Here is a 25530-nt window from a genome sequence, read left to right on the forward strand (position 1 = left end):
CTTTTGATTTGAGTCCATAGGACTATCAATGGGCTTGCAATTTGTCAGACCTGTTTCCTCCAAAATATCAAGAGCATATTTTCTTTGTGAAATGATGACACCTTTCCTTTGATTGTGCCACTTCAATACCAAGGAAATATTTTAGCCGACCTAGATCTTTGGTCTGAAAGTGGTTGAACAAATGATTCTTTAATTGAGCAATTCTACTGACGTCATTTGCTGTAATAACAATATCATCAACATAGACCATAAGATAAACACATTTATTAGGAGAAGAGTGACTATAAAATACTGAATGATCCGCCTCACATCGTTTCAATCCAAAATTCTGCACAACCCGACTAAATTTACCAAACCAAGCGCGAGGTGATTGCTTCAAGCCATAGAGGGAACATGTAATATACAAACTAACCCAGACTCCCCTGAGCAACAAACCCAGGAGGTTGCTCCATGTATATCTCTTCTTCTAGATCACTGTGAAGAAAGGCATTTTTAATGTCCAACTGGTAAAGGGGCCATTGATGAATGACAGCCATAGCAAGCAAAATACGAACAATACTGGTTTTAGCCACAGGAGAAAAGGTATCACAATAGTCGAGGCCATAGACTTGAGTATATCCCTTAGCTACCAAACAAGCTTTGAGACGATCGATTGCACCAGTAGGACCAACCTTAATAGCATAAACCCATCTACAACCAACAGGCGTCTTACCAGGAGGAAGAGGAACAAGGTCCCAAGTGCCATTGTGTTCAAGTGCCTGCATTTCATCATGGCTTGTCGCCATCCAGGATGACCAAGTGCCTCATGAACATTATTAGGAACCTTAATGGAAGATAAGGAAGAAACAAAAGAGAAATATGGAGGAGACAAACGATGATAACTCAAAATTATAAACAAGATAAGGATTACGAGTAGAGCGAATACCTTTCCGAAGGGCAATAGGCAAATTATTATCTGAGTCAAGAGAGGGTGAGGAGAATGAAGGATCCATGGTTTGTGTCCGACACTGATATGTGAGAAGAGGTGGAGGAACAATGTCATTTGCATTTTGAATTTGAGGTAAAGAAGCAGGAGTAACCAAAGGATCACATGATGGTAGAGGAAACATTTGTTGAACAGACAGTCCTCCATGGGGGACAAGAAAAAAGGTGTATCCTCAAAGAATGTGACATCAGCAGACATATAATATCTCTTGGTTGAGGGAGAATAACATTTATACCCTTTCTGAAGGCGAGAATATCCCACAAAGACACACTTAATAGCTTTTGCAGAGAGTTTATCAAGACCTGGAGATTATTAGATTTAGACACATGAGCAGCTTTGTCTGTAAAGTCATGCAAGGAATAACATTTATCTTGGGTATGACCCATTCTCTTACAATATGAGCATTGAGGACGTCCACTTCAACAACCACGTCCTCCTTGGTTGCTCCTACCTCCTCTTCCTCGTGTGTCACCATTGTTGATGTTTCAATAGCATCACTTAAATTCTCGTCTTTAACCAATGTAGGTACCCGAAGGAGTTGAGTAATTAAGCCATCCATCAACAGGATTTGATCACCAGCTAAAACTTGATCACGTACATGATCAAAATCAGAGTGTAAACTTTTCAAAATTAGGACCATGTAAAACTTGTCAAGCTTTTTGTTGATATTTTCTAATGAATCAGCTACAAAGAAGTTCTTTAACTCTTCTACCGCAGCCCGAGCTTTTGCTATATGGGAAACCATATCATGGTTGACTTGTTTGAGAGAAGTTGCTCTTTGGGTTGCATCGAAAAGACGTTGTACATCATTAGCAAAAATTTCTTGGGCCCTTTTCCAAAAAGAGGAACATGTCTTATAGGGTCTCAAGATATCTAGAACCTCTTGCTCAATCGATTGCCACAAAACAGCACATAATTGAAAGTCTAATTTTTGCCACTGAGATTTTTCTTCATCTGGGACCATAGAAATATCTTGTTCAAGGTGATTATGGTGTCCTTGACCAAGAAACCACAATTCCACAATAGAGGACCATGATAAATAATTTTTCCAATTCAGTTTTGCAGATGTAATGATAGGGGTAGCTGATAAAGAGGAATTAATTCCAGTAGAAGAGCCCATTTTAAAACTGTGAGAAGAAGTGGGACTTAGGGTTTCAAAAAACGTGAGGGAGGAAACCCTAGGTATGAGCCCAAGCCAACTAAACGGAGAAACAAGAACCAAAACACACTCAAGAAGCCCCGACGAGACGATCTGCAGTGACGTGGTGTAACTCCGACACCGGGAGGGCGGCGCGTGCAGAACACGCGAGACTAGCCGGAAAGAAGCGACGCGTGGCGACTCCTGCAGAGGCTTCGAAGGACAGGACCACCAGGGTTGGGTTGCGCTTCTCAAGGAGCACCAAACCCTTGACTTCATCGGAGAAAGCGATGTTTGACGGCGGACAGCGGAGTGAACGGCGGAAATGACAGAGAGACGATGTCGCCGATGATAGACGAGGAAGACACAAAGGTATGGCTCTTGATACCAACTTGAAGAGTTAAGAGAAGATGAAAAGTCTTATATTTCACTTAGAAAACCTTATACAACTTACTACTGTATTTATTGGAGACAGTAGTTCTGAAAAGTAAAAGGGCTGGAAGCCCCTAACACAACCCTAACATAAATATTAATAATAATAAAGACATTATGCTTCAACACATGTAAATCCAATAACATGAAGAACTTTGATTGTTGCACAACATAATTAGTATAGGATGATGAACTAGACAAAGTGGTAGTAGCAAGGGTAACAACAGAGGTAGAAGACAAGGAATAGATGAAAAGGAGAGAAAAATATATCTAAAAAACAAAGTTCTCCAATCAAGTCAACAAACACAAATCCAGAACAAGGAGACGACAATCCCAAAGCAGGTGGTCGCTACCAAAGACAATGCAAAACGCACCACCACGCTAGCATAAAGCAGTGACAGGTGTGTGACTAGGAGCAGTGCATGAGGGCACGTGGGAGCTTCTGTTATAGACATTGTGGTCGCTTGGCCCAAATGATTTGATTGATGAGGTCACCAATCTGAATGGTGGCTTTGCAACAACAGTTGTGGCAACAATGAAAAAAAATATATGGGGTTACCTAAAACCCCTAGCTCTAGATACCATGTGAAAATAGTGAAAAACTAGGTAGAAGACTCATTCCCCTTGTGTAGAAAATACATAGGGTAATGTATTTAGAAAAATGAGCTAAGCTCAAATATATATAATATTGTAACTAACAATATCTAATGATATCTTAACAATATCTAACACTAACACCAACTGGAGATTGCTTCCCACAGTAAGAGTTCATGAAACAGAAAAGCAGCCAATCCTTGTACTTGCTGGCAATTTATATTGCCTCACCTATCTTATAGCATAAATGGCGAACTACTCTAAATGCTCACATTTAAAACCTTATTTATAGTTCTAAATACTCAATTTAAGATCTCCTGAACTTCAATGGCTTTTTGGATGTGATGAACAAGCAAATATAAATCTAATTGTTGGGAATTACTACATTTACAGTAAAACAATTACCAGGAAAGAATACAATCAACCCTTCATATTTTGGAACTGTATCTTTGACTGAGATATTAGACCCTGGAAGTGCTATCTCACGCTCTGCCAGAAGATCACCTTCTTCATCCAGGCCTCCCTCAACAATAGCCAAGAAATCTTCAGTTCTAACTAAATTGCCCGCAGAACCTATCAGAACTTGGTTCTGTGGACTACGTTTTGCAAACTGTTCAAGAAATGGTTCCGCTTCACTCAGATATGTTGATGATGACAGTTGCTTATTTCCACACTTCCTTCGTATATATACAGCCCTGTAAGCAGAGAAAAGAAAAGATCCTAACCAAATGCACCACCAAAGTATGAAAAAGAAAAATAGACAGGCAGACAGAAGGAAAGTGAAAAGGACTCTTCAGCTGAAAGTCCAAACTCAGAGGAAATCGAGAGGAATGATTCAGGAGCTACCATTCATCAAGCATCTTGCTAAGTTCTCTCTGCTTTGCTGGAGACGTTCCCCAAATTTTCATTTGTCTAGAAAGTAAAAAAGAAGTAATCAAACAAAATATTTAATTCAGATTACATAACGTTGGATGACGAGCATAAAGTTAGATAAATAGCAAGATAGTTTGTAAATGGAGGAAGGGATAGATTTAAGATCAAGAAAGGCTTTGTTTCCATGATTTGTTAAAATTGCCCAGAAAAGGTACATGTTGGGGGTTAATTTGTCACACTATAAACTCAACTCATATTTACAAGTTTACCTAATATAAAAAATAATAAAATTCCTACAATTAAAATATGTATGAAGCATAATACTTGTAACACAACAATAATCTAGTATTAGAACTCCGTAATAAAGAAAAATAGCTCTTATTTAGAATGAATAAATATAAAAATACATATTTTACTCACTCCAGTATAAACTATTTCAAATTGCTCTAATTAGCCTCAACATGGAATAAAAGATTAAATTTGTTAAATGTCATCGTTTGTATATATCGTAAAACTAGCACAGATAACTGAATCTGATCATAAAATTACAACCCCGAAGCAAGGTTAAAATTTGACAATTGCTTTGGAAATCCCTATTATAGATCACCATTCCTTAAAAAATTGCTCAAATTCTAACAATGCGTTATCAAACTACATTCTTAACCATCATTTTTCAATTGACTACTAAAACCATTTTTAAACAAATCCAAAAATTCAAAAATAAAACAAATTGCCACAAAAAAGAAACACAATGAAACCAAATATCGGGAAATGGATTAACACGAATCAAGAGGAACCTCAACATCCCCATTAGCAGAGGTGCAAGTTCTAATTATCTCTTTCACAGTGCTGCTGATACCCTTGGTTATGGTTTGTTTATAACAAAGATGAAAAGAGAGAGGAAAAAAACAAACATGGAAAGGTTCAATTGGTTCATCAGCAGCCATCAATGGAATCTTCAGCCTTCAATGGCTTTTAATTCAATTGGATTGTCTGTCTTCAGAAGAGAACACAGATGAAAAATGAAATGCTCTTAAATTTTGAGTTAAAAATGTGTCTCAAATAGGATAAAACAATCATTTTGGTAAAAGGATGGCTTTTCATCAAAATCATGAACATGACCTTGAAAATGTGATTCAGTTTGAGCCTGCTCAAGTTACCACTTGCCAGTGCTGGAATAATTCTGCAACCATTTTGGCTTGGCTGAAAGCATATAGGATCATAAATCAGGAAATTCTACTAAAAAAAACTTGAATTTGATAACCTTGGAGGTACATCATGAGGTACTTATATTATGTAGCAGAAAGGAAAAAATAAAATTAAGAATTAGTTTACTAATATCATTCAATCCCAATTTGGCAGTTGTGCAAAGTTCAAAAAATTTAAAAACCCTTCTCTGTTAAGTTGTTGTTTGCTTATGAAGCCCCTGTTCATGCTTACAAAACTAGCCTAGACCTAGTAGAACAGTCACATAGCAAACACATCATTCATGCAGCAGAAAGAGTGATGCTGATGAACAAACTGCCCAAATGTCAACACAACACATACAAATCAATCTAAAATCTTGACCATGAAATTTTTAACTGGAAACATATATGAAGTAGTATATGCAGTTAGCCAATTATCCAAATGTAAACTTGCGAAAATATGGCAAAACCAAAGTCCGCTGAAAACTAGATTTCAGTTCTCTTGTGCAAGCAACACATAATTCACCTGAGGTAATAAGACTTGTAAGCAGCTGGACCTTCTTTGAACAGAATTGACAGGCCATTTCGAATAAGAAACGTTCGCAGCTGGGGCAGAGATAAAAAATAAGAATAAGAATAAAGCATAGTTATTAGATTCTTAAAATACACAATTCAAATCCTACCACTGGGCATATATTTGGATACCTTCCTATTTATATTAGGTGAATCTCAAATGATTTTTAACATCACAATGCATTAATAAATTCATACAATTTTTGTATCACTATAAAAATCACACAATTCAGTGATTCATTATTTTCTCTTTTTATACTTCTCTTCCACCAATTCTCACAAGAAATTGCAAAGTCGTTAAGCTTAAATTGTTAAACGAAAAGGAATTGGAGTGCCACTCTTAACCAATTTGATTATTCTACCACTTTATTTGTCACTCTATTTGATTATTCCATTGCTTCGTTTTCATCCTTCTGAAATAATAGCTTCACAAACAAAAACATAACTAGTAACTTTGTTTTTTAAGGGCCTATGTCTTAAGTTGTTTTTTTCTATTTCTAGTGTAAAATTATAATGTTAACCACTATATATCATCTATATATGTTTGGAACTGTTTCTATCTTTGAATCTTACCATTTAGCACAAATTATGATTTATGATTCAAAAATCACCATTAGAATCTCGATTTGTTAGCCTAATTATGGCCGTTAGTATCTAATAAGACATCATTCTTGACCAAAGAGGCCCGCCTAGTAATATCACAAAGAAATGAGAAGTATTTTATAACATAATTTCAAAGCAATTCCAAAAAGAGAAAAATGAAGGCTGGTGAGGATAGTTGTAAAGAGAAACTGAGATGCTTCATGGATTCAAAATATTAAAGCATTTAAGGGGGCCCTGTCCGAGAGACTTTGTTTAGGCTGGTGTTATGAGCAAAGTAAAGCATCGGTGTCACCAATAGTTCCAATCCAACATACAACAGATTATCATTGCTTTGCAGCTTCTCTCTCGTGTACCACTCTCAAGGAGATACTTTTGTAAGACTACTGGATTACATAAAATATAAAACACATTAAGCCAAAAAAGACACAAACTACATTTTGTCACTTGATGACAATTTTAAAATTGAAGGGTAGAACAGATCCGTTATATTATAATCTCCATGAGTAGTTATACCATATAATTACATAACAATATTATTTAAGTTTAATCATTCCAGCAGTCCTATTTTTGTTGAAAGTCCCGAATCAGTTCCTTGAATTGGATCCCTACTTTTGAAAACTAAAAGCAATGAGGTCCTTTCCATTAATGTAGTACTAAAGGGAGTGTCAGTTTGAGTTTTTAAATATTTTTATTTTTATTTTTTATATACTTTTTTCATAAAATAAAAATTTGTCATGTGTCAAATTAATAGTGTGCCACGTGGTAATGATCAATGTCACTGTCATGTCATATGTCATTGCACAGTCTCAATTTGGTATTTGTATTTTCATTTTCTCTTAATTTAGTCCAATATTATTTTTAAATTAAACAATTTTGTCTTTCTCCAAATTAAAACGAAATTTAATTTGTATATAGATATTACACAAATATTTTTATTAAAATTAATATTTTATTAAATATTTTTAACAAAATTAAGTTTATTTATAATTTCCATGGAGTTAATTATATTCTTTAAATATATCTATAAGAGTTAAACGTTGTTTCTCTTACCCCTTCTTAAGCAAGAGAAATGACTTTTAATTCTTATATTTAAAGAACCTAATTAACATTTATATAATTAAATATAAATAAATTTAATCTTGTTAAAAATATTTAACAAAAATATCAATTTTAATAAAAATATTTCTATAACATACAAATTAAATTTCCTTTTATTGTGAAGATGAACAAAATTGTTTAACTTTAAAAAAAAATTAGGACCAGATTGAGACAAAATAAAAATACAGAGACTAAATTGATACTAATGCAATGACATGTAACATGACAGTGACACGAGGCACTGTCACATCATATTATCATTGTTACATGACACAATGTCAGATTGACACAAAAAAAATTTATTTTTAAAAAAAATATTAAAAAAATTAAAAAATAAAAACACAAACTAACATGTAACACCTCCTTTAACCGTGTTAGTATACAGTAAGAACTTGATTGCATCAATTTTTCAAAAATGTATGCCCTCTCTATTATTGGTGAGCATTCTTTCGGCAAAGGGCTTATTGCTCCTTTGGACTTTCAAAAGAAAGAAGGTAGCGAAGAGTCCTTTGAATAGAAGGAAAATCCCACTTAAAAGAAAAAATGTAATTATTGATGGAGCTAGAAAATAACCTATACAAAAATTTAGGATGATATAGATTACAAATGTAGCAAATGCGGACAAAAAAAGAAGAGACCCGGCCGGCTCCCCCAATGAAGGTTAAATGTATCATTATTTTATTTAGACCGTAGTCTAAAGAAATAAGATTCAAAAAAGCGATACCAAAAAAAGGTATCAAATAGAAGAATGGTTCTATTCTAGATCCTTCTTTTTTATATATAGATTCTTTTTTAATAAAAGAAAAAGATAAGAATATACCATATAGACTAAGAAAGAGCAACTCAGTCACCAGACCGAATCCCCAATCACCCATTTTCTGATGAAAGAAGATTCGGGAAAGGACCACCACAAAAAAAATGAAATGGAAGAAAACATCAGAATCAAAGAATAAATAATTAAGACAAAAAATTGAGAGACCAATGTGACTTTGACCTAAAAACAAAGGCATTAAACCTATTATTTAATTATATAATTTCATATTTCAAAAATGAATGTATACCTTATATGTAAGAAATTTCAATTTGACCATTAAATTTGCATCTTCGTCCGCAAAGTCATCTTCCCCAGCATTGTTGCTACCAGTTTCCTTTACACTGTTACTAGAAATTTCAGCAGCTGTCTCCTTGTTTGCGTTAAATAAATTTACATCAACAAAAAAACCTGGGAAAATTAAGGAGTCAGAAACTTGTATGAATAAATAAGAATAACAATAATGACAGAAATTTGGTAATGCCATTGACCATCATGGTGTTCCCAACCATGAATCTGTTCCAGACTTTATTAAATTTAGATCTTGGAGTTGCATTTCCAATAAGAGAGAATTTTTCATTCTTCTCCTATGAGAATGTATCCATTGGAATAGTTAAAGGGGTTGTAAATATTTAGTTTTAGGATGTAGGCGAAGTAGAAGTAATGGACAAAATATTACAGCTGTACAGAAAGAAAAATCAGGTTCTGTTCTGTCCCTCTGTAGAAGGAAAATCAAGATCTGGTTCTGGTATGAAGTAGGCTGCTAGACAATCATTTATATTGTGTAAAGTTGGGGTGGCCCTTATTTTAATATGTTTTCTTTCCAAAGAAAAAGCACCAAACATTGAACAAAATAAAACTGTGAATAAATTGGTCATATATAAAATGTTATGCAGTGTTCTTTCACAAGCTTCAGCTCATCAGTAGAGTTGATATAATACAATACATGCTCTATATCGCCAAAATTTTCATAATTTAAGTTTACATCTAAAGTTGAATTTTTTTTTTCAAATCAAGCATTAAAAGGTATAATATATTTACGAAAATTATCCACAGGATTAATAATTTATTCCAACTTCTCTATTGCTGCTTGGGAGAGCATATTATCAATACGTGTCTTTGATTTGCATTTTTTGAATTTCATAGTAATTAAATAAATTTGGATGAATGAAACTTGTTTAGTGCTTTTGACATTTTTAACAGTAAAAAGTTAACTAAGCAACTTCAATTTCAAAACTCATGATCCATAATGCAAGAGATTAAATTGTCAAATATACATTTTCCATTCAATCATTTACATCTCTCAACAGCAGCTATCAAATACTAAAGGCCTAAACAAAATACCAAAGACCAGTACATACTTCTTATTGGCAACATGATTAACAATATTAGTTGCTCAAAGGGAGATGCAAACATTAGCTTAAAATTTTTACATAATGAATAATAGGATATTAGAAAATTGAATGGAAAATAAAGCATTTACCTCGATATAATGGCCATAATCCTGGCTTAAGCCTGAAAACAACAAACATTCAAAACTCAACAAATAGGTAAAACTTTTCACGTAAAATGTTGAAAAGGCTGAAATAGAAAGACTTTTAGAATATTAAATATCTGATTAATTAGGGAGAAATAAAAAGTTAGACCTCATATCTTTCTGGTATCGTCGAAAACCAGAATCACTGTGTACATGAATGACCATTTTATAGAAAACATTGTCACTTGACATGCCATCAACCTTGTGGAAGTTATGATAACATTTGAAGGCAGCAGGGTAGCGTTTCTCCCTCATTAACCGAACAACTTCCTGATTCAAAATCAAATCAAAGCTATGGTTGCAATGACAAAACGGAAGACCATAAAACATTGGATTTATAAAAGGTGTAAGCATTGGAAAATTAAAATAAAATTTCAGCACAAAATAAGAATTGGGAGGCCCTCTCATCCACGCATTGAGAAAAATAATGATGATTGAAAACTATTAAAGTCTAGGAGGAAAATACTATTATTATACACTTGTTTTATTATACAAAAATAATTTATAGAAAGGAAGATTTGTGAACTAAGTAATGAATTGAGGATATACTTGTTTAAAAATCAGGATATGCAAACTTTGAAACTTGTACAAGAACAAAATTGAATGCATGGAGTTTGTGGAAATTAGCATAACTCCAAGCGTAAGGTTAGGATGTAAGAAAGTCTAAACTGACCTGCAACTTTTTAGTTGAATAGTCTGCAGGATGGGCTTGTAAAAATTTTGAAAGAACAGATCTGTCCACGTTTCTTGAATGATGATCAGCACCATGAGTCCCAAACCAATCCAACTGGCTAGGACAAAAAGAACTACCAACACTCTCGAGAAGTGCTTTTATTTGCTGCAAACATTCCAAATCAGAATACCTGTAAGTCTATCTGAACAGAGGGAATGATGAACCCATATTTCCTGCTTGACAGCGTCCCACCGTTATCTTTGCTAGAATTGAAATGTGCTATAACTGGAAGAACCCAAGTCTACCCCATGAATTACAATTGACAACTTCTAATTAAGGTAAAGTAGTTTACTTTGTACCTGTTTTTCATTATCTCTATTTTCTGCACATATTTCCCTTAGACTTGGTCCAAAATCAAGGGCCACTGAAAGAGACAGGAAAAATCATATATTATTTTAAATTGCAATGTATACTTTGACCAATACTATGATTTTCAATATCTGAAACTATGCCCTAGAAAAAAGATCTCACTTTGCTTTGATTAGGTACACTTGTACTTATTACTTGTTACGTGTACTAATATCTCAAGCTTTAGCATATCTAATCAACTCTCAACTATCAATAATATATTACACGGCATAAAATAACAAGGCCATCAACTACGAAAATCAAAGTAAAGGGCACATGATATTTAGAGAAATAGGCGTACCTCCATCAGCAGGTGGAGGTGGAAATTCTTTCAAAGTTTTCTCTATCTGGTTTGAACTATCATGACTTACAAGACGAGCCACAAGACCTTCTAAAATTTCACCTTGGGACTTAACATGGTCTTTTGAACCTGGAGTTATCAAAACAAATGTACATACATTTGTAGTGAATTTAACAAATAATTCATACATAAATTGATTTTCCACAAGAGACCAAAAACAAAATAAAGAAAATGAAATACTTAGATTAACAAAGCACATGGGATTGAAATTGAAACAATAATACATAAACTACAAACCTATGTGTTAAAGGTCTCATGTTTACTAGAGATATGACCAAATTATAATATATGAATGGATTTAAAACTCACCTTATAAACTAAATTTGTGATATTGAGTTAGGTTGAAAATACACTTTCAAAACATTTCAATAGATTCAAACTTCAGAAGGCAAATTTAAGTAGAATATTAGTTCATAAACGGAAGCAGCACTAAACACCCGAAATTGATTTCAGAAGGATATTGTTTGCCTATGATAGAAGTAAAAAAAAATGTGGGAGTGAGAAATGCTTAGTCTACCGAAAGAACCATGTGAAGCTCAACATTTTTACCTGGTACTGAGATGTCAGCAATTTCGTCAAGAGCCTTGCAAACAGACGTTGCAGTACCCTCCTCACATAAGGCATCATACGCAGCAAAGAAAGAAGTGGCTGATTTTCTACATTTACATAAAGCTATGATAGTGAAACCAAATTTTCCACATGTTTTTTAAGGCTCCAAGTTATATTAATGATAAAAATCCAAGATAAAACATAGGCCTCGAAATAGCAAAAGATAGAGAAGACGTCTTAATAAATTAGTTCATCAAACATATTATATAGTTATTCAAAATACACTTAGTTAAATGAATATAAAAAATTCTACAAAGAATACCAAAAATACATTATACTCCAATCTAAGATTTTGGTATCTACATAATTGGACCATATCAAAATTAGTACCCAAAAAAAATTCAGTATTTTTAATACCTAACATAATAAATATGCAAATATGGTCCTCAGAGTAACTTTACTACTTTTGGATTAATAATATTGACATGTAATTATCCTAGTCAGATACTGGGAAGTATGCTCATATGTAACACTATTATGATTAGCATGTCAATACCATTAACTGAAAAGTAGCAGCATAATTGTCAGGACCAAATTCACATATTTATTAAATGTTGAGTATCAAAAACACTAGAAAAATATTGGAAGTACCATTTTTAATGGGACGATTTTGGAGCTTCCAAAAACTTATTTAACCCACCACAAAATAATAAATTCACAAATAAAAGGTATTTATTTAGAAGACAGTTTGGTGCATCAATATAAGTACAAATGGTCCACTAGTTCTTATGCAACCCTAGTTATTTTAGTATATCACCATTTTAAAAAAGCAAATTTTAAACAAATACAAGTAAATCATGTGAGGTGTGTCAAGTAAGAAAATCCTATATTTTTAATAAAAAAAATCATTTGTGTTCACCTTGTTGAAAACAGCCACACATGATTTGTTGGAAGGCGCCATTTTCGACAGAAAGCTATTATCTCAGGAGTTGAATAGAACTTTGGCTTTCCATTGCCCAATTCAGTAACTGCCGTAACTACCGCTGTCCAGATTAAAAAGAACACCATGAATGTTTCACATGAAAAACACCAAATGAAATAAATCTTTAAGCAGGAATAGTATAAATTGGAAGCATTATTTGCTTCCTAATGTGGTAGACCATTCCCATGGCAAGAGTTAACTCAAGAGTTTCACTCCCTTCTAAACTCCTGGTCCAGGCGAAACTTTGAATTTCTAATAGTGTGAATCAGAAAGATACAGCAATAACTAAAAGATCTAAAAGACAGATCAGGTGTATGTAAAGTACAATTACTACACAGTACTACATATTTGAAAGGTTTAATTAAGTTTTAAGTCCTTAAATAACTTTGGATGTTTTCAATTGAGTCCGTGTTAAATCTTTAATGTCTTAATTTTACTATTTCTTAATTGAGTCCTTATGGTTTAATTTTTTTTGGTTATTGGGTGACGTGACTACTATCTTGCCACGTCTTGCTTTTTTTGTCTCCACATTTTAAGAAATATGAGGTTTTTAATTAATATAAAACAATATTGTGTTTAATGTAAAAGAATGAGTGACTCATTATTTCAATATTGTTTCTTATATTAATCACAAACATCACCTTTCTTAACACATAGATACAAGCACGCAAGATGATAAGGCAAGATAATAGCCACATCGCCGAATTATTGATAAAAATTAAATGAAGGAGAATCAATTGAAAAATATAAAAATTGAGTACTTAGTAGACAGAAAAAATTTAATAGGGACTCATTTGAAAACACCCAAATTTATCGGGGACTTAAAACTTAATTAAGCCTACAATTGCAATTGAAGCTATAACTTATAACCGTACAGCTAGTCTACACATAGCTATAATATCCTTACAATTCAATATCTGAAATCTGACATAGCCATGAACAGAATAGTTGACCAAAACTTTATACATAGTATTTTGGCTGATCAGTAAAAATCAGTTTGTAGTAAGCAATAGTCTGAATTGTATTTTCAGATTTGTACCTAGTTTTTCAACTGAGCTCACAAAGTAAAAGAATTTTACCATAATCTTCTTGGGGACGCTGTCCATGGTCTCCAAGAACAGCGGTTACTAGTTCCATTGATATGCACATGTGGTTTCTCTGAAAGAGAAGGTAACAACAACATTCATTTCATGATGTTGGGCATGAATTAAAACTAGAAGTTAAATAAATGCAGGAGCAAAATTCTGCGCACTAGTATCAACTTATAATTACAGAGTGAATACGATTCAACATCCACATGAACAGGAAGTGCATGTTTGAAGGGATGAAAAATATTAGTCAAAATTATACACAAATTGCAAATATGCCTAGTTCAAAAAGCGAGACAAACAGAAAACTAGACGATCATCAACTACATGTATAAGCTAATGTTTTATACAATTTTTAACTACAATCACGCAAATTATTAGAAAGTCCAACCCGAGAGAGAGAGAGAGCGGGGGGTTGGTAAATTCTCAGATAAAGATTGGAAAACAACAATAAATATTACAATTAATGTGGCTTTAAAAAACTCTCCTCAAGCCACAATATATTAAACAAAGACACCCTGAATTTTGAAGATAAATTAAAAGGTGCAAATGTGTATGAACTGAACAAATGTTTGGGATAAAATTATAGCAAACTTTAACTAAATTTATTAAAACATGCTAAAGCAAAATTTAAAAACTGAAAAAATTCAATCCTCTAAATTTGATCTAATCCTGGAGATGCTCTTGCTAAACACTACTACCATAGAATCCTATATATGCTATTAAATCCAATCCTCTTTGCTCTTTATTCTTGATTTACCTCAAGAAAATTATTAAATTCAGCCTGCTTTTTTGAAGCTTCAGTTCCCCATGCCTCACGAAACATCCGTCCAAGAACAAATACACCAACGGCAGTATATCTGCTCAAAGAAAAAATGGTACAACCAATAAATAACAAAATTAACTACATAAAACAAGACAATAAAGTAAAATGTATTCGTAAATATGGAAAACCACTGCAATTATACTCCTAGAAAATCATTTACGTACAAATGAAGAATTTTCCCATGCCACAACATTTCACCATTAGATGAATTACTGCATGACCATTGTTCAAAGTAAAGGAATAAAGAAAATATCAAGCATAAGCTATATGAAAAGGAAAACATAAAGGAGGCATGATCTGTCTTGACCATACATATTTCCCAATAAAGACAGGATCCAAATTACTGCATGACCATTATTCACAATAAAAGGCAAAAAAGAAAATATCAAGCATAAGCGAAATGAAAAGGGAAACATAAAGAAGACGATATCTGGCTTGATCATACATATTTCCAAAACTGTTTTTTGCATAAGCTCCACCCTCATGACCCGCATACATAAAAAGAGAGCCAGAATGTTTAAGTGAAACCTGCACAAGCAGTTGAATAGAATTAAATTCACCACTGTAAATCAATCAAATCAAAGTTCATCCAGCTAGAGTATTGATCAGAGCCCTAAAAGCTTAAATAAGTTTATGTAACATGAAGTATAATTGCCATACCTCTAAGGTAGCCAACCCTTTTGCTACCAACTCAATCATCCTGGTCCGGACCTACAGCGATACAGAAGACATACAAGTAAGAGTCTTTAATGTATACACACGTGGATAATTCCAGGAATGAAACAATACCTCTTTATCCAGAAAAACAATTTATTATCCCACTGGCATAAAATATTAAAACCTGAGTCGGATAGAGACAAGTAATTTACTCTAATACTTTTTCTTAGAAGTTAAAACTAAGCGTAACAATTAAAAACACATCATGCAGCCTTTAGGAACTTGGGATCATGTCATGCCTGAGTCAAGATCTAAAAGCATTGCAAATTCCTTCATTTCAAAGAGAACTTCTGGTTCTAGGAAATGTGGAAGGATCGAGTGCCATATCAGCAAACATGGAGCTGAGTAATTTGCCACGAGACATAAATACATATTCCCACATCAAGAGAAACTCGAGGCTATAAAAGTTTCTGTTTGGAATTACGACTTATAACCTAACTCAATTGTACAAAATCAGCTTAGGTAAGGTGAATTTAGGTGAAGATTGTTTTCGCCTTATAGGAACTACATTGATCATATCTCTACCTGATCTGTTATATCAACAGTTATTTTCTGGAATTAATTCTTACTTTATTTCACTCTCCCTGTATCATAAACTCCTATCCCTCAAAACATCAATAAAATATGTGTTTACTTTGTCTGGAGGTATCCAAGGAGGCTAAGATTTAAACATACTTCAAACAAAAAGCGTAGATATCACATGACAGACACATTTCTGAACAGGAAGAAAAAAAAGCAATACAGAAAGAATATACCTCTTGATCCGACTTTTCATTTTCAAATTTGGGATAGAAAGTCGCTCTGATTTGTGCACGTGTGTACGTGGAGTTGTTCACAGTGAATTTCTCTAACAGATTACCTCGAAATATCTTACTCAAACTACTTCCACTATCCTTTTGCGTCGAAGCCACACTTGCCTCAACTCCAGCTCCATTTTCCACTTCAGTAACAGCGCCTCCACTCGCAGTTCCGTAAGATTTAGGTTTCCAAATCGAACCATGCGCACCGGTTTTCCCACCGTTATCACCAATACTCAATCCAGCAATCTTATTAGTAACAGTTTCCGAAGCAGTTACGGCAGCTACGTCTCCCGTAGCCGGCAACTTCGCCTCAGTTTTGGCTTTCTCTTTCCATCGCCGCTCCATGTGCGCGCCACTTCGCTGCAGAACATTCAACCATTGGAAACTCAGCGCGTTCGATCGAGAAAGCATAAGATCACCAAATTTCAATTTGGAAGTAGGAATTTGACAATGAAAGCAAAGAGAGTCGAACGGAAACGATGAATTAAGAAATCAGAGGAGGAATAGTACCTGATTGCGAGGCATTGGTGAGAGCAAGGGAGTTAGGGTGAGGTAAGAGCGAACGAATGGAAGGAAAAGGAAGGTTCTAGATTTGAAGGTGCAGAGAGAAGAAGAGCGAGGAAAGGCGTGGGAGAGAGTGCAGAGAAATTTCTGCGGTGCCGACATCCAAGTGAAGACGGTTATATAAAAATATATACTGAGAGTGTGTGAGGTTTGCGATTGGGATTAACCAATGGGAAGAAATTGAGAATAGTTGGAAGACAAAGAGGCGCTTTCGGGAACAGAGACTGGGTAAAGGGGGAACTAACGTAACGTGGGTTACTGCGTCTGGCTGAAGTGCAGCGCCAAATGCTTCACGCCCTGCATGCCATGGGGTGGTTTAAGCGATTAAATGAGAAGAATTAAAAAAAAATCAATTAAAAATAAAAACTTAGATCAAACTATATAAAAAAAATCTACAAGTTAATTTATGAAAAAATAATTTTATGTAGACACTAATACATAATAAATGTATTCGTTAATTTTATTTTATTTTTGTACAAATGATCACAATAATAGGTCATTGCATAATGTAAATGTCATATTGGTTTAAATTGTTCTGAATAATAATAAATACAAATAAAATTCGTAAAATATTAATGTTGAACCAAAAAAACACTTACAAAAAAATTTGCTGAGGTATGTTACGTGGTATGGAGACAGATGACTAATTAGTAAACTAATGATTTTCTATTAAAAGGTAAAGAATACTCTGAGTTAATAAAAAAAATATAATTACATTAAACCACACCGTTGCATGGATGTGATGGTAGTTGTTTTTTATGATAAAAAAACGGTTTTTATTTCTTAATGATACTTGCTAACATTTTTATGTAAGAATATATTAATGAAAATACATATATGATAATAATTTAATCTTTCTCGATATGTAATTCCTTAAAATGCTTATTCCCATAATTAATAAAATAATATATAAAACATGAATATTAAGATATTAGTCAACACTAGTATTAATATAGTTGATAGATAGTTAAAATTCTCTTGATTATGTTTTTAAATATTTAGAATAAATTGATAAATATACTTCACACTTCATTAATCTTTATGCTTAAAAGAAGTTAGTATTTGTAACATCCCAAATTCTCTCATTAATGTAACATCCCAACTTTTCACATTAATGTAACATTCCAAATTTTCACACTTGATAATTAACATTACATTTACATTTACGGTAACATCCCGTAATCTCACCCTTTAAAATTTCCTAGTTGATATAAGTCTATACATGTAAAAAGGTTATAGTTCTTCTACTCCTCCCTTTCCTTGAGACTGTGTGAAGCGATATTCCTTCATCTGCTCCCGTATAACGAATTATACGATCATCGCACATATCCAAACACAAACAAGTAGGGTGAGCTAACATGCAACCAATCATTTATAAAACATGCATGCAAACCTCATATAATAATTATGTCAGACATACTCATACCATCATACAACAATCACAACATACATATTCATCTATTACTTTGATACACATGATAAAATGACATCACAAGACTTGTTACTTTATACCCCGACTCGTTCGGACTAGAATGATTACCGAGCTATGGCGGGTCTTGCACTCGTGGTGGCTTTTTGAAACTTGGGCACTACCGCCCGGCCACAGTCACGAGGTTAATCCGTTATCACTCACCTTGGATCATATGGAAGCACCCAAGACTAGGACCTCCTGCTACTCCTCACCACATGGTTCAATCCTCTCTACATGAGAAGAAAGACCATTGGAGTTTCAGGATGACCCCCAAAACTGAGCTACCATGCAATCATTCTATACACCCCCAAATCACCACCATGTATCCTCTCCTTGAGGATCATGGAATTACGTATATGAACCATACTGTCACTTTGAAACTTAACCCAAGACATGAATAACCAGATACTATCATATTATCACAGTGAATCCAACATATCTCATGCATTCACATACTTCCCATATAAATCACATCATTATAGTTCACAACCATGTTCAGATGCATAATTCAAATGTAATAAAATCCAATCATTTTAGAAATCATACAAACTGAATATATCACAAAATAAATTAACACTACATAATCTGTTCAATAGGATTTAAGTTAAAAACTTATCGAGTAGACTTCCAGGAAAGAGAGGTGCGTCACAATGGACAACTTAAGTACCAAATCTTTCCTTAGCCAAAGCGTTCCTCAACTAGTTTTTAACAAATTTCTTATTTACAGATTCAAAACAACAACATATAATATTTACACCGAATTTCAATATAGATAAACATACAGTAAGCATTAACAATATTCACACATAATTTCAAGACATGAATAGTAATAAAACAGTACTAAATCATAATATAAAAGCTTAGAAAAGTTAGCTCCCCTACCTCTATTACAGACTTAATCTCCTGCTCCGAATTTGTTTCCCCGAAAACTCTTCAGAACCTCTACTCTTCTTACAATTAAAAATTTTTCCCTAACTCTTTCTTCTCTATTTCTCAAGCTCTCACTTGATTCCTCTTCTCTTGGTGCAAAAATGTCCTTCCCTCCCATGGCTATTTATAGGTAAAATTTTTTACTATTCATTAATTTTTTTAATATTATTTTATTATATTAATTTCTTAATCACTACTTTACTTAATGTATTCATAATGGATTCCTTAATAATGTCTTCAAATCTGATCTTAATTCCTTCCATGCTAAGAAATTCTTAAATTTTTTTTTTTACTATTCACTATTCACTTTTTACTATTCACTATTCACTATTCACTTTTTACTATTCAATTTTCTAAAAAAAATCCTAAATAAGTTATCAAAATTTTGAAGCTCTCCTTCTAGAATTACTATAATTTTATATCCAAAATTTACATATTTTTCTATCCATTAAAATTATTATTACTAATAAAATGCTAAAATTTACTATTATAAATATTTTTCATGGGTCTTACAGCATTTATTATATATGAAAAGATTAGTACTTGCCTATTGACTAAGGAATATTTTTAGTGTAAGAAAAGGTATAACAATGTAAATCAAATTATATGTATTTCCCTTAATGTTGTTGTGATAAGTACACCTTCCTCTATAGAAAAAATGTCCATTTTCTTAATGTGTATGCATAGCATTACTCTCATTGTATGTTTTTAAAAGGTGATCAATGAAATGCTACTTGTATTTTAGATAATTTTGAAAAAGAAAAACATGCAGTCATGAATATTGTGTTCCAGGAAATTGCAATGAATACAATAATATCATGCAGAATATACTATTATATGATACAACCATAGACATCACATTTATCATTGCTCTTAGCAGGTAAAAAAAGCATAGTTGCTGGCCTAATCCTTGAATAAATATAAAATGGGTCAACTCTTCATTTAACAGAAAGGTCCTCAGGTTCGAGGCTAGATAGAAATGAAATTAAGTAGTGAAAAAACCTTGCTGGTGTAAACGACAAAGATTGCAGTGTTCTACTTTGAGTAGTTTGACTATTTTCATCGTCAACAGTTATGTCATTCTCAACCGAATTTTTTAGTTCAGGATGTAGAGGGTGCAATTCCATCATTTGGTGTCCACTAACAGAAGGATGGGAAGAGACGAGTAATAATACACACTTTCTGATTCCCTATTTCGTCAGGTGAACTCGAATTGTAGTATCGTATGTCATTGTTACCAAAAGCAAGTTATGTTTAAGTTATGACTAAGTGGAAGGAAATGGGGCATGGGAGTTGTTGAATTAAAGGAGTTCAAACACAATTTTTGTTGGACATTTCAACAGCCACTAGACCAGAAACACGAATTTTTATTTTCTTTCCTATACTGCTCCATTGGAGATGAGGCAAAACTATAAGGTATTTACATCATAAAATTGTGATGTTTGACCAGAAAAATGGAAGAAGAAAAGAACATTTTTATCCTGTTATGTGTACGTCTAGTTTGTAGCATAATCATCATCGTTTACTCCTTCCTGCTGTTCAATATTGGCTTCTAGGGTGGCTTGATTTACATTTACAGGAATGCTGAGTGGACCTTGTGGGGTTCCGAAGAGTGTAGTAAATATCTGCCGGTGGCATTCATGACAAAAGTATATATAAGTGAAATGGCCTTCATATGGGAGTTTATGTACTGCGGCTCCGGGTAGCACGCGGTGCACAAAATCAGTCATTGATGGGGGAACCACTTTATCATCCATTCCCTGTTAACATTGCACTACAAGAAGTCATACTTCATTTAACAAAAGTCAACTGCTGGTTAACAAAGAATTAGAGCAATCAGGTAAAAATAAGCTTCTTGATGAATATACACATAAACGAGTAAAGACTTCTTAATACTAGTATAAACTACGCCAAGGAAACATCTACAGTAAGGAACCATATCATACATTCACAATTTCCTAAATTCTGTTTAGTACAAGGTAAGGTACAGCAATACAACAGCAGAATTGAAAGAAACCAAGAAAACTTGTTACTTGGTTATGCAACAGTTCGATGTTTTCCTTCATACACTCAATAGACGAGTAAGCTAGACTACTAGGAACTTAAAACAGCTAAGGTTCCTTCCTAGAATGCAGTCATAATAATGATAACTGAAAGGTGGGCTTACTGACAGGTAATGGGAGATAAGAAAAAAGTCAAAGCAAGTTGCTTTAATGTAATATAAAAGGGAATAAGATGTTATATGGTTTTAACATTTGGGACCAACTGGTCAAAATGGACAAATTAGCTTCTAGAACTTCTGAAATGAATGCAAAAGGCAAAAAAGTAATTGAAAATGCAGAAAATCAGCTTGATAATGTCTAGTAGTTTAAATTTAATACATTTAGTGTTTTAGAACATTTGTATATACAAATACATTTTTAATATTAATATTTGACATACTCAAGTGTACCAACATTCTAATCCAATATTATATCAAATATATTCCAAATATGCATATTGCATCATTGCCTTTAAGTGATTTGGTTTTATAAGAAACTGGAATTAACCTTACAAAACTGGCTTTAGAGTTTGGCTATATCTATGGTTGATATAAGATCTCTAACACACCTCCTCACACAAAAGATTGAACATCTCAAGTTTGGGATTAGATGTTTGAAAGTGGTCTAATACCAACCTAATAACAAGTGGCACTATAGATCAAACAAACTTCATTAGGATAAGATTTGATACCACCTTAGAAAGAGAACCTTAAGCCTAATTCAATTCTATAAAGCCGATTTGATAAGATAATTTTACACCCACTATATAATTGATGTGTGATCTCCAATAGATTTAAATTAAATTGTTTCGATAGAAGAACACGAGCAAGAAATTTTGATAACATGACTGTTATGTGAATGAAACATAGATGCACTCACTTGCCATATATGTATAGGGCCAAGAAATCCTGTATATTCCTCAGTTTCAGTGAACATTGATTTCAGCCAACTGAGTAACTCACTAGTCGGTTTCCTCTTCTGCAACTTGAGGTCTGAAAGGCTGAAACCCCAATTTGTAACCTGCAAAGCAGCTTCCTCCACAAAAGGTTTCACATCTCTTTGTCTGGTTGATTCCTCCACATCCCTTTGCCAGAATTCCTCATAAATTGGATCTTCCATCAGTGCTTTATCCTGAAAGGGACATTGCAATCTTGCGTGAGTCAATGCACATGTTTAAAAAAAAAAAAAACTCTTGCTAAAGCATGGGCCATTAGAACCTGCTTTTGGTGACACAAATTTACGTTGCTATCAATTTCAACCAAAGTTCAGTAATAATTTTTGCTTTAAATCACAGAACAGAGCTAAATGATATTTGAAAATGTCAAGAATTTCTTTAGCAATTGTGCAAAGCCGTCTCATCCATATACTGATCAGTTAATTGGCACAACTCTAATGTTTAGTCCATCTAACTGAATACAGGTGGGTGACAGTCACAAAGTGGACCATCAACAAAAATGTTAAACGTTTGAAGTCATATATGAATGTCACATATCAGTATTTGCCTCCTCTAAAGTGATAGGTACAGTTTAAAGGATACAGTTATAACCATTGATTTGAAAAATCAACAGTTGAATGCCGTAAAATACATGCAACAGTATTTCAAACTATGAAGTTAAAACTATTCCGTCGATTTTCTTACCAAGAGTTCTAACTCTACATTAAGTATGCATCTCACTTTAAAGGAACCAAATTGTAAATATTGGATTTGTTGATTAAAAGATATAAAGGGATAGGCAAAGTTTCCCTTACCCTACTTCCCAGAGACAATGACAGCCACTTATCAATCTGTCCATGCTTTCCAGACAAGAAGCTTCGCTGATAGAAGAAGGCTAGAAATCTAGGAAACCTCCGGGCTAAGAAGTACAAGAATTTTCTTCTCCGTGTCCATTTGTTCCAAGTTCTTCGTCTCTCTTCCTTCGTCACCGTAGGATCATATGGGTTCACCATGGGAGCAAACATGGCCGCACCTGATAATGAACATAAGACAGATTAATTTCATAATGCACGGCATGGTGCTTATTCCCTCTGAAAAACTTGATTATATTGTTGCGGCACATTACACACATATATTACCTGATATATTTTAAAAAAAACAGTATTTTCAAAAGGATGCAAAATGTTATAACAATCCACTTTAAATAATTTGTTCAATTGTTTTAAATGAGGGAAAAGAACAAAAGGCCTAAATGAAATGAAAAATAGAGCAATAAAACATAAAGTAAATGGCTAAAAAGCTACAAAATTTATGACATGAACTGTATCAAAAGTTGCATGACAAAAAAAGAAAAAAGCACACGACAAAAAAAAAAGAGCAACTAATACCAGCAAGCCTATCAGGAATGTATCTAAGTGCAGCCCAAGCATGCATACTGCCGCTTGAATAACCAACAACCCAAAACTTGTTCACACCGAGAGCATCCGCTAAAAATGCCATATCTGTTGCCGAGGATTCCAGGTTCCGCTTGGGGTGAGGATCACTCTCACCAAAACCAGGAATATCATACGTCAACAAACGAATACCAAACTCTTCCAGCAGAGAATCTTTAACTCCAGGAATTCCTAATTCCAAAGAAGAAGCCAAAAAACTATTAATAGAATAAAAAAAACTATACCTCAAGCAGGTCTCTATAGTCTGACCCAATCTCTGCATAACAATACTCTTTATGACAACTAATTAGCAAAGTTCAATTACTGGTCATGTAAAGACTAGTTGTGACCATTGATCACAGTAGGGTTGGACCATGAAACAACTTCTCCTCACATGAGATCACAAAAAATTAACAGCAACTAAAGCTAACAATTAAAAAGAAAATCAACCTGCAAGCCGGGAGGAAAGAAAACTATGAGGAGCAATGATGGAAAACCTAGCTCTGTGAGACGAAACACCTTGCTCCTTATACGCCATATACCGTCCGTCAGGAAGCACAACGCGAGAAGCACTAGGAGGATGCAGAAACACCTGCTTCACCGGCGGCGCGTCCGGATCACGCTCAAAATTCACATACAAAGCTAGAAATAAAAACAAATCAATCATACTCAAACACCTAAGACAGCATTAATAACTTCCAGGAAGCTAATCCCAACCTGATCCAAAAGTGAACTTCAAAAGTATTAAATTGATTTGGTTACATTGAAATTGAAGTCGATTACCTAAGAAGGCGAGAAGGAAAACGAAGAAAATGACGGACCAAGCGTGAAGAGGATCCTTATCCTCGGGCAAATACTCGTTGAAGAAGCTCAATTTGGCAAAAAGCTTGGCACAGGGTCCTCTGAGTCTTTTTCCAATGTAGGAATCTCTCCCTAAGTTTTTGACAATAAATGAATCTTCATTGACCAAACTCTGCTTGACTATGTCTCTGCAACCTTTTCCGAACTCCACCGTCATCTCCGCCACCCCAACCATGAACTCCCTAGCGCACTCCTTCATCTTCACCCACTCCATCACGCTTCTCTCGCTCTCTTGTTTTCCCCCAAACAATCACATTCTGGAAGAAAAGGGGGGGAAAGTAGACATGATTGGAACAGAGAAGTGAAAATTTGAGTTTTATTTGCTTTGGATTGGAGAAAGGGAAAAGGAAAAAGTCGCAAATCAGGTATTTATTACTAATATTTATTTTGCAGATGTTTTGAGTTGGAATTCTGAGGGGTTAATGCTGACAAAGAAATGGACCCAAGGAGAAGCAGAAGAAGAAGAAAAACAGTGGTGAGTGAGAAAAATGGGAGTGGCTTTTGGTGGTTTGGAATTTGGTTCCTGCGCCACCAAAGCACCTTTATTTAACAGTTACTGCTCACGCTATTACCCTTTCATGTCTCTGTTATTACTTCTAAAACATGTTTCTAAGTAATTATTTACTCTAATCTATATTCTATATCACATATTCAAAGATAATTAATGATGTTAAACCCTTCATAATCTTTCTTTCTATTGTCTGAAAAACTGAAAATTTTTCATTTTTGTGAGGCGTCTTTGCGGTGGAATGACGCTCAGTGAACGCTACACCGATCGTCGCCACGTGTACACCGTTTTCTTAGTTTATTTTATAAAATTCACATCTCAGGACAAATTTCTGTCCCACTACTCTCATAAAACAATAAATAAATAATTTGTCACAGTTTATTAAAAATATTATATGTTTTTTAAAATTTTAAATATTTTTCTCGGAAAATGTTCATATAGATGTTTGTCCAATCACTTCTTTTCTTATAAGAAGAAAATCCATGCAATATTTTTTTTGGATATTCGTTATTATTTTTGCAAATATTTAATATAATGAGATAATATTTCCTT

At 33.8% G+C, this 25530-nt stretch overlaps 2 protein-coding genes across 4 annotated transcripts in view; both read right to left on the bottom strand.

Annotated features, from left to right (window-relative positions):
• Nucleotides 1–17094, bottom strand: part of LOC108340468 (tRNA ligase 1) — a 32041-nt gene extending 14947 nt beyond the window's left edge. The window contains exons 1-17 of one of the 2 annotated variants that reach the window (XM_017577875.2): nt 16746–17094; nt 16191–16595; nt 15379–15429; nt 15164–15246; nt 14653–14752; nt 13884–13962; nt 12742–12865; nt 11823–11929; nt 11214–11342; nt 10864–10928; nt 10505–10669; nt 9941–10101; nt 9778–9809; nt 8545–8705; nt 5736–5815; nt 3996–4061; nt 3555–3844 (exon numbers count right to left, since the gene is read on the bottom strand). In XM_017577875.2, the coding sequence (XP_017433364.1) occupies nt 3555–3844; nt 3996–4061; nt 5736–5815; nt 8545–8705; nt 9778–9809; nt 9941–10101; nt 10505–10669; nt 10864–10928; nt 11214–11342; nt 11823–11929; nt 12742–12865; nt 13884–13962; nt 14653–14752; nt 15164–15246; nt 15379–15429; nt 16191–16595; nt 16746–16901 (2254 nt within the window). In that variant the 5' untranslated portion in view covers nt 16902–17094. Of the gene's footprint in view, nt 1–3554; nt 3845–3995; nt 4062–5735; nt 5816–8544; nt 8706–9777; nt 9810–9940; nt 10102–10504; nt 10670–10863; nt 10929–11213; nt 11343–11822; nt 11930–12741; nt 12866–13883; nt 13963–14652; nt 14753–15163; nt 15247–15378; nt 15430–16190; nt 16596–16745 lie in introns of those variants that run through there. The other variant, XM_052878339.1, reaches the window with a different exon arrangement.
• Nucleotides 17095–20547: 3453 nt separating this feature from the next.
• LOC108340769 (uncharacterized) lies at nt 20548–25002 on the bottom strand. 2 transcript variants are annotated; one of them, XM_017578336.2, is made up of 6 exons: nt 24393–24997; nt 24060–24251; nt 23565–23801; nt 22992–23209; nt 22122–22373; nt 20548–20960 (listed from the first exon to the last, which is right to left on the bottom strand). In XM_017578336.2, exons 1-6 carry the CDS (start codon nt 24682–24684, stop codon nt 20697–20699), a joined length of 1455 nt encoding a protein of 484 aa, XP_017433825.1. In that variant the 5' UTR covers nt 24685–24997; the 3' UTR covers nt 20548–20696. The 2 variants fall into 2 exon arrangements, with proteins under 2 accessions (XP_017433825.1, XP_017433826.1); XM_017578337.2 differs by having other exon boundaries at nt 20784–20960; nt 22126–22373; nt 24393–25002.
• Nucleotides 25003–25530: the final 528 nt, after the last annotated feature.

Source organism: Vigna angularis, chromosome 5 (assembly GCF_016808095.1).
Source record: "Vigna angularis cultivar LongXiaoDou No.4 chromosome 5, ASM1680809v1, whole genome shotgun sequence".
In the NCBI taxonomy this organism is placed as follows: Eukaryota; Viridiplantae; Streptophyta; class Magnoliopsida; order Fabales; family Fabaceae; genus Vigna; species Vigna angularis.

Excerpts from the sequence above, each read along its gene's own strand:
- LOC108340769 (XM_017578336.2), bottom strand. The coding sequence starts at position 24,684 with ATGGAGTGGGTGAAGATGAAGGAGTGCGCTAGGGAGTTCATGGTTGGG. Across the intron at positions 23,210-23,564 it reads CATTCCTGATAGGCTTGCTG|GTGCGGCCATGTTTGCTCCC; the intron begins GTATTAGTTGCT and ends GTTCATTATCAG. Across the intron at positions 22,374-22,991 it reads CATTGTCTCTGGGAAGTAGG|GATAAAGCACTGATGGAAGA; the intron begins GTAAGGGAAACT and ends TGTCCCTTTCAG.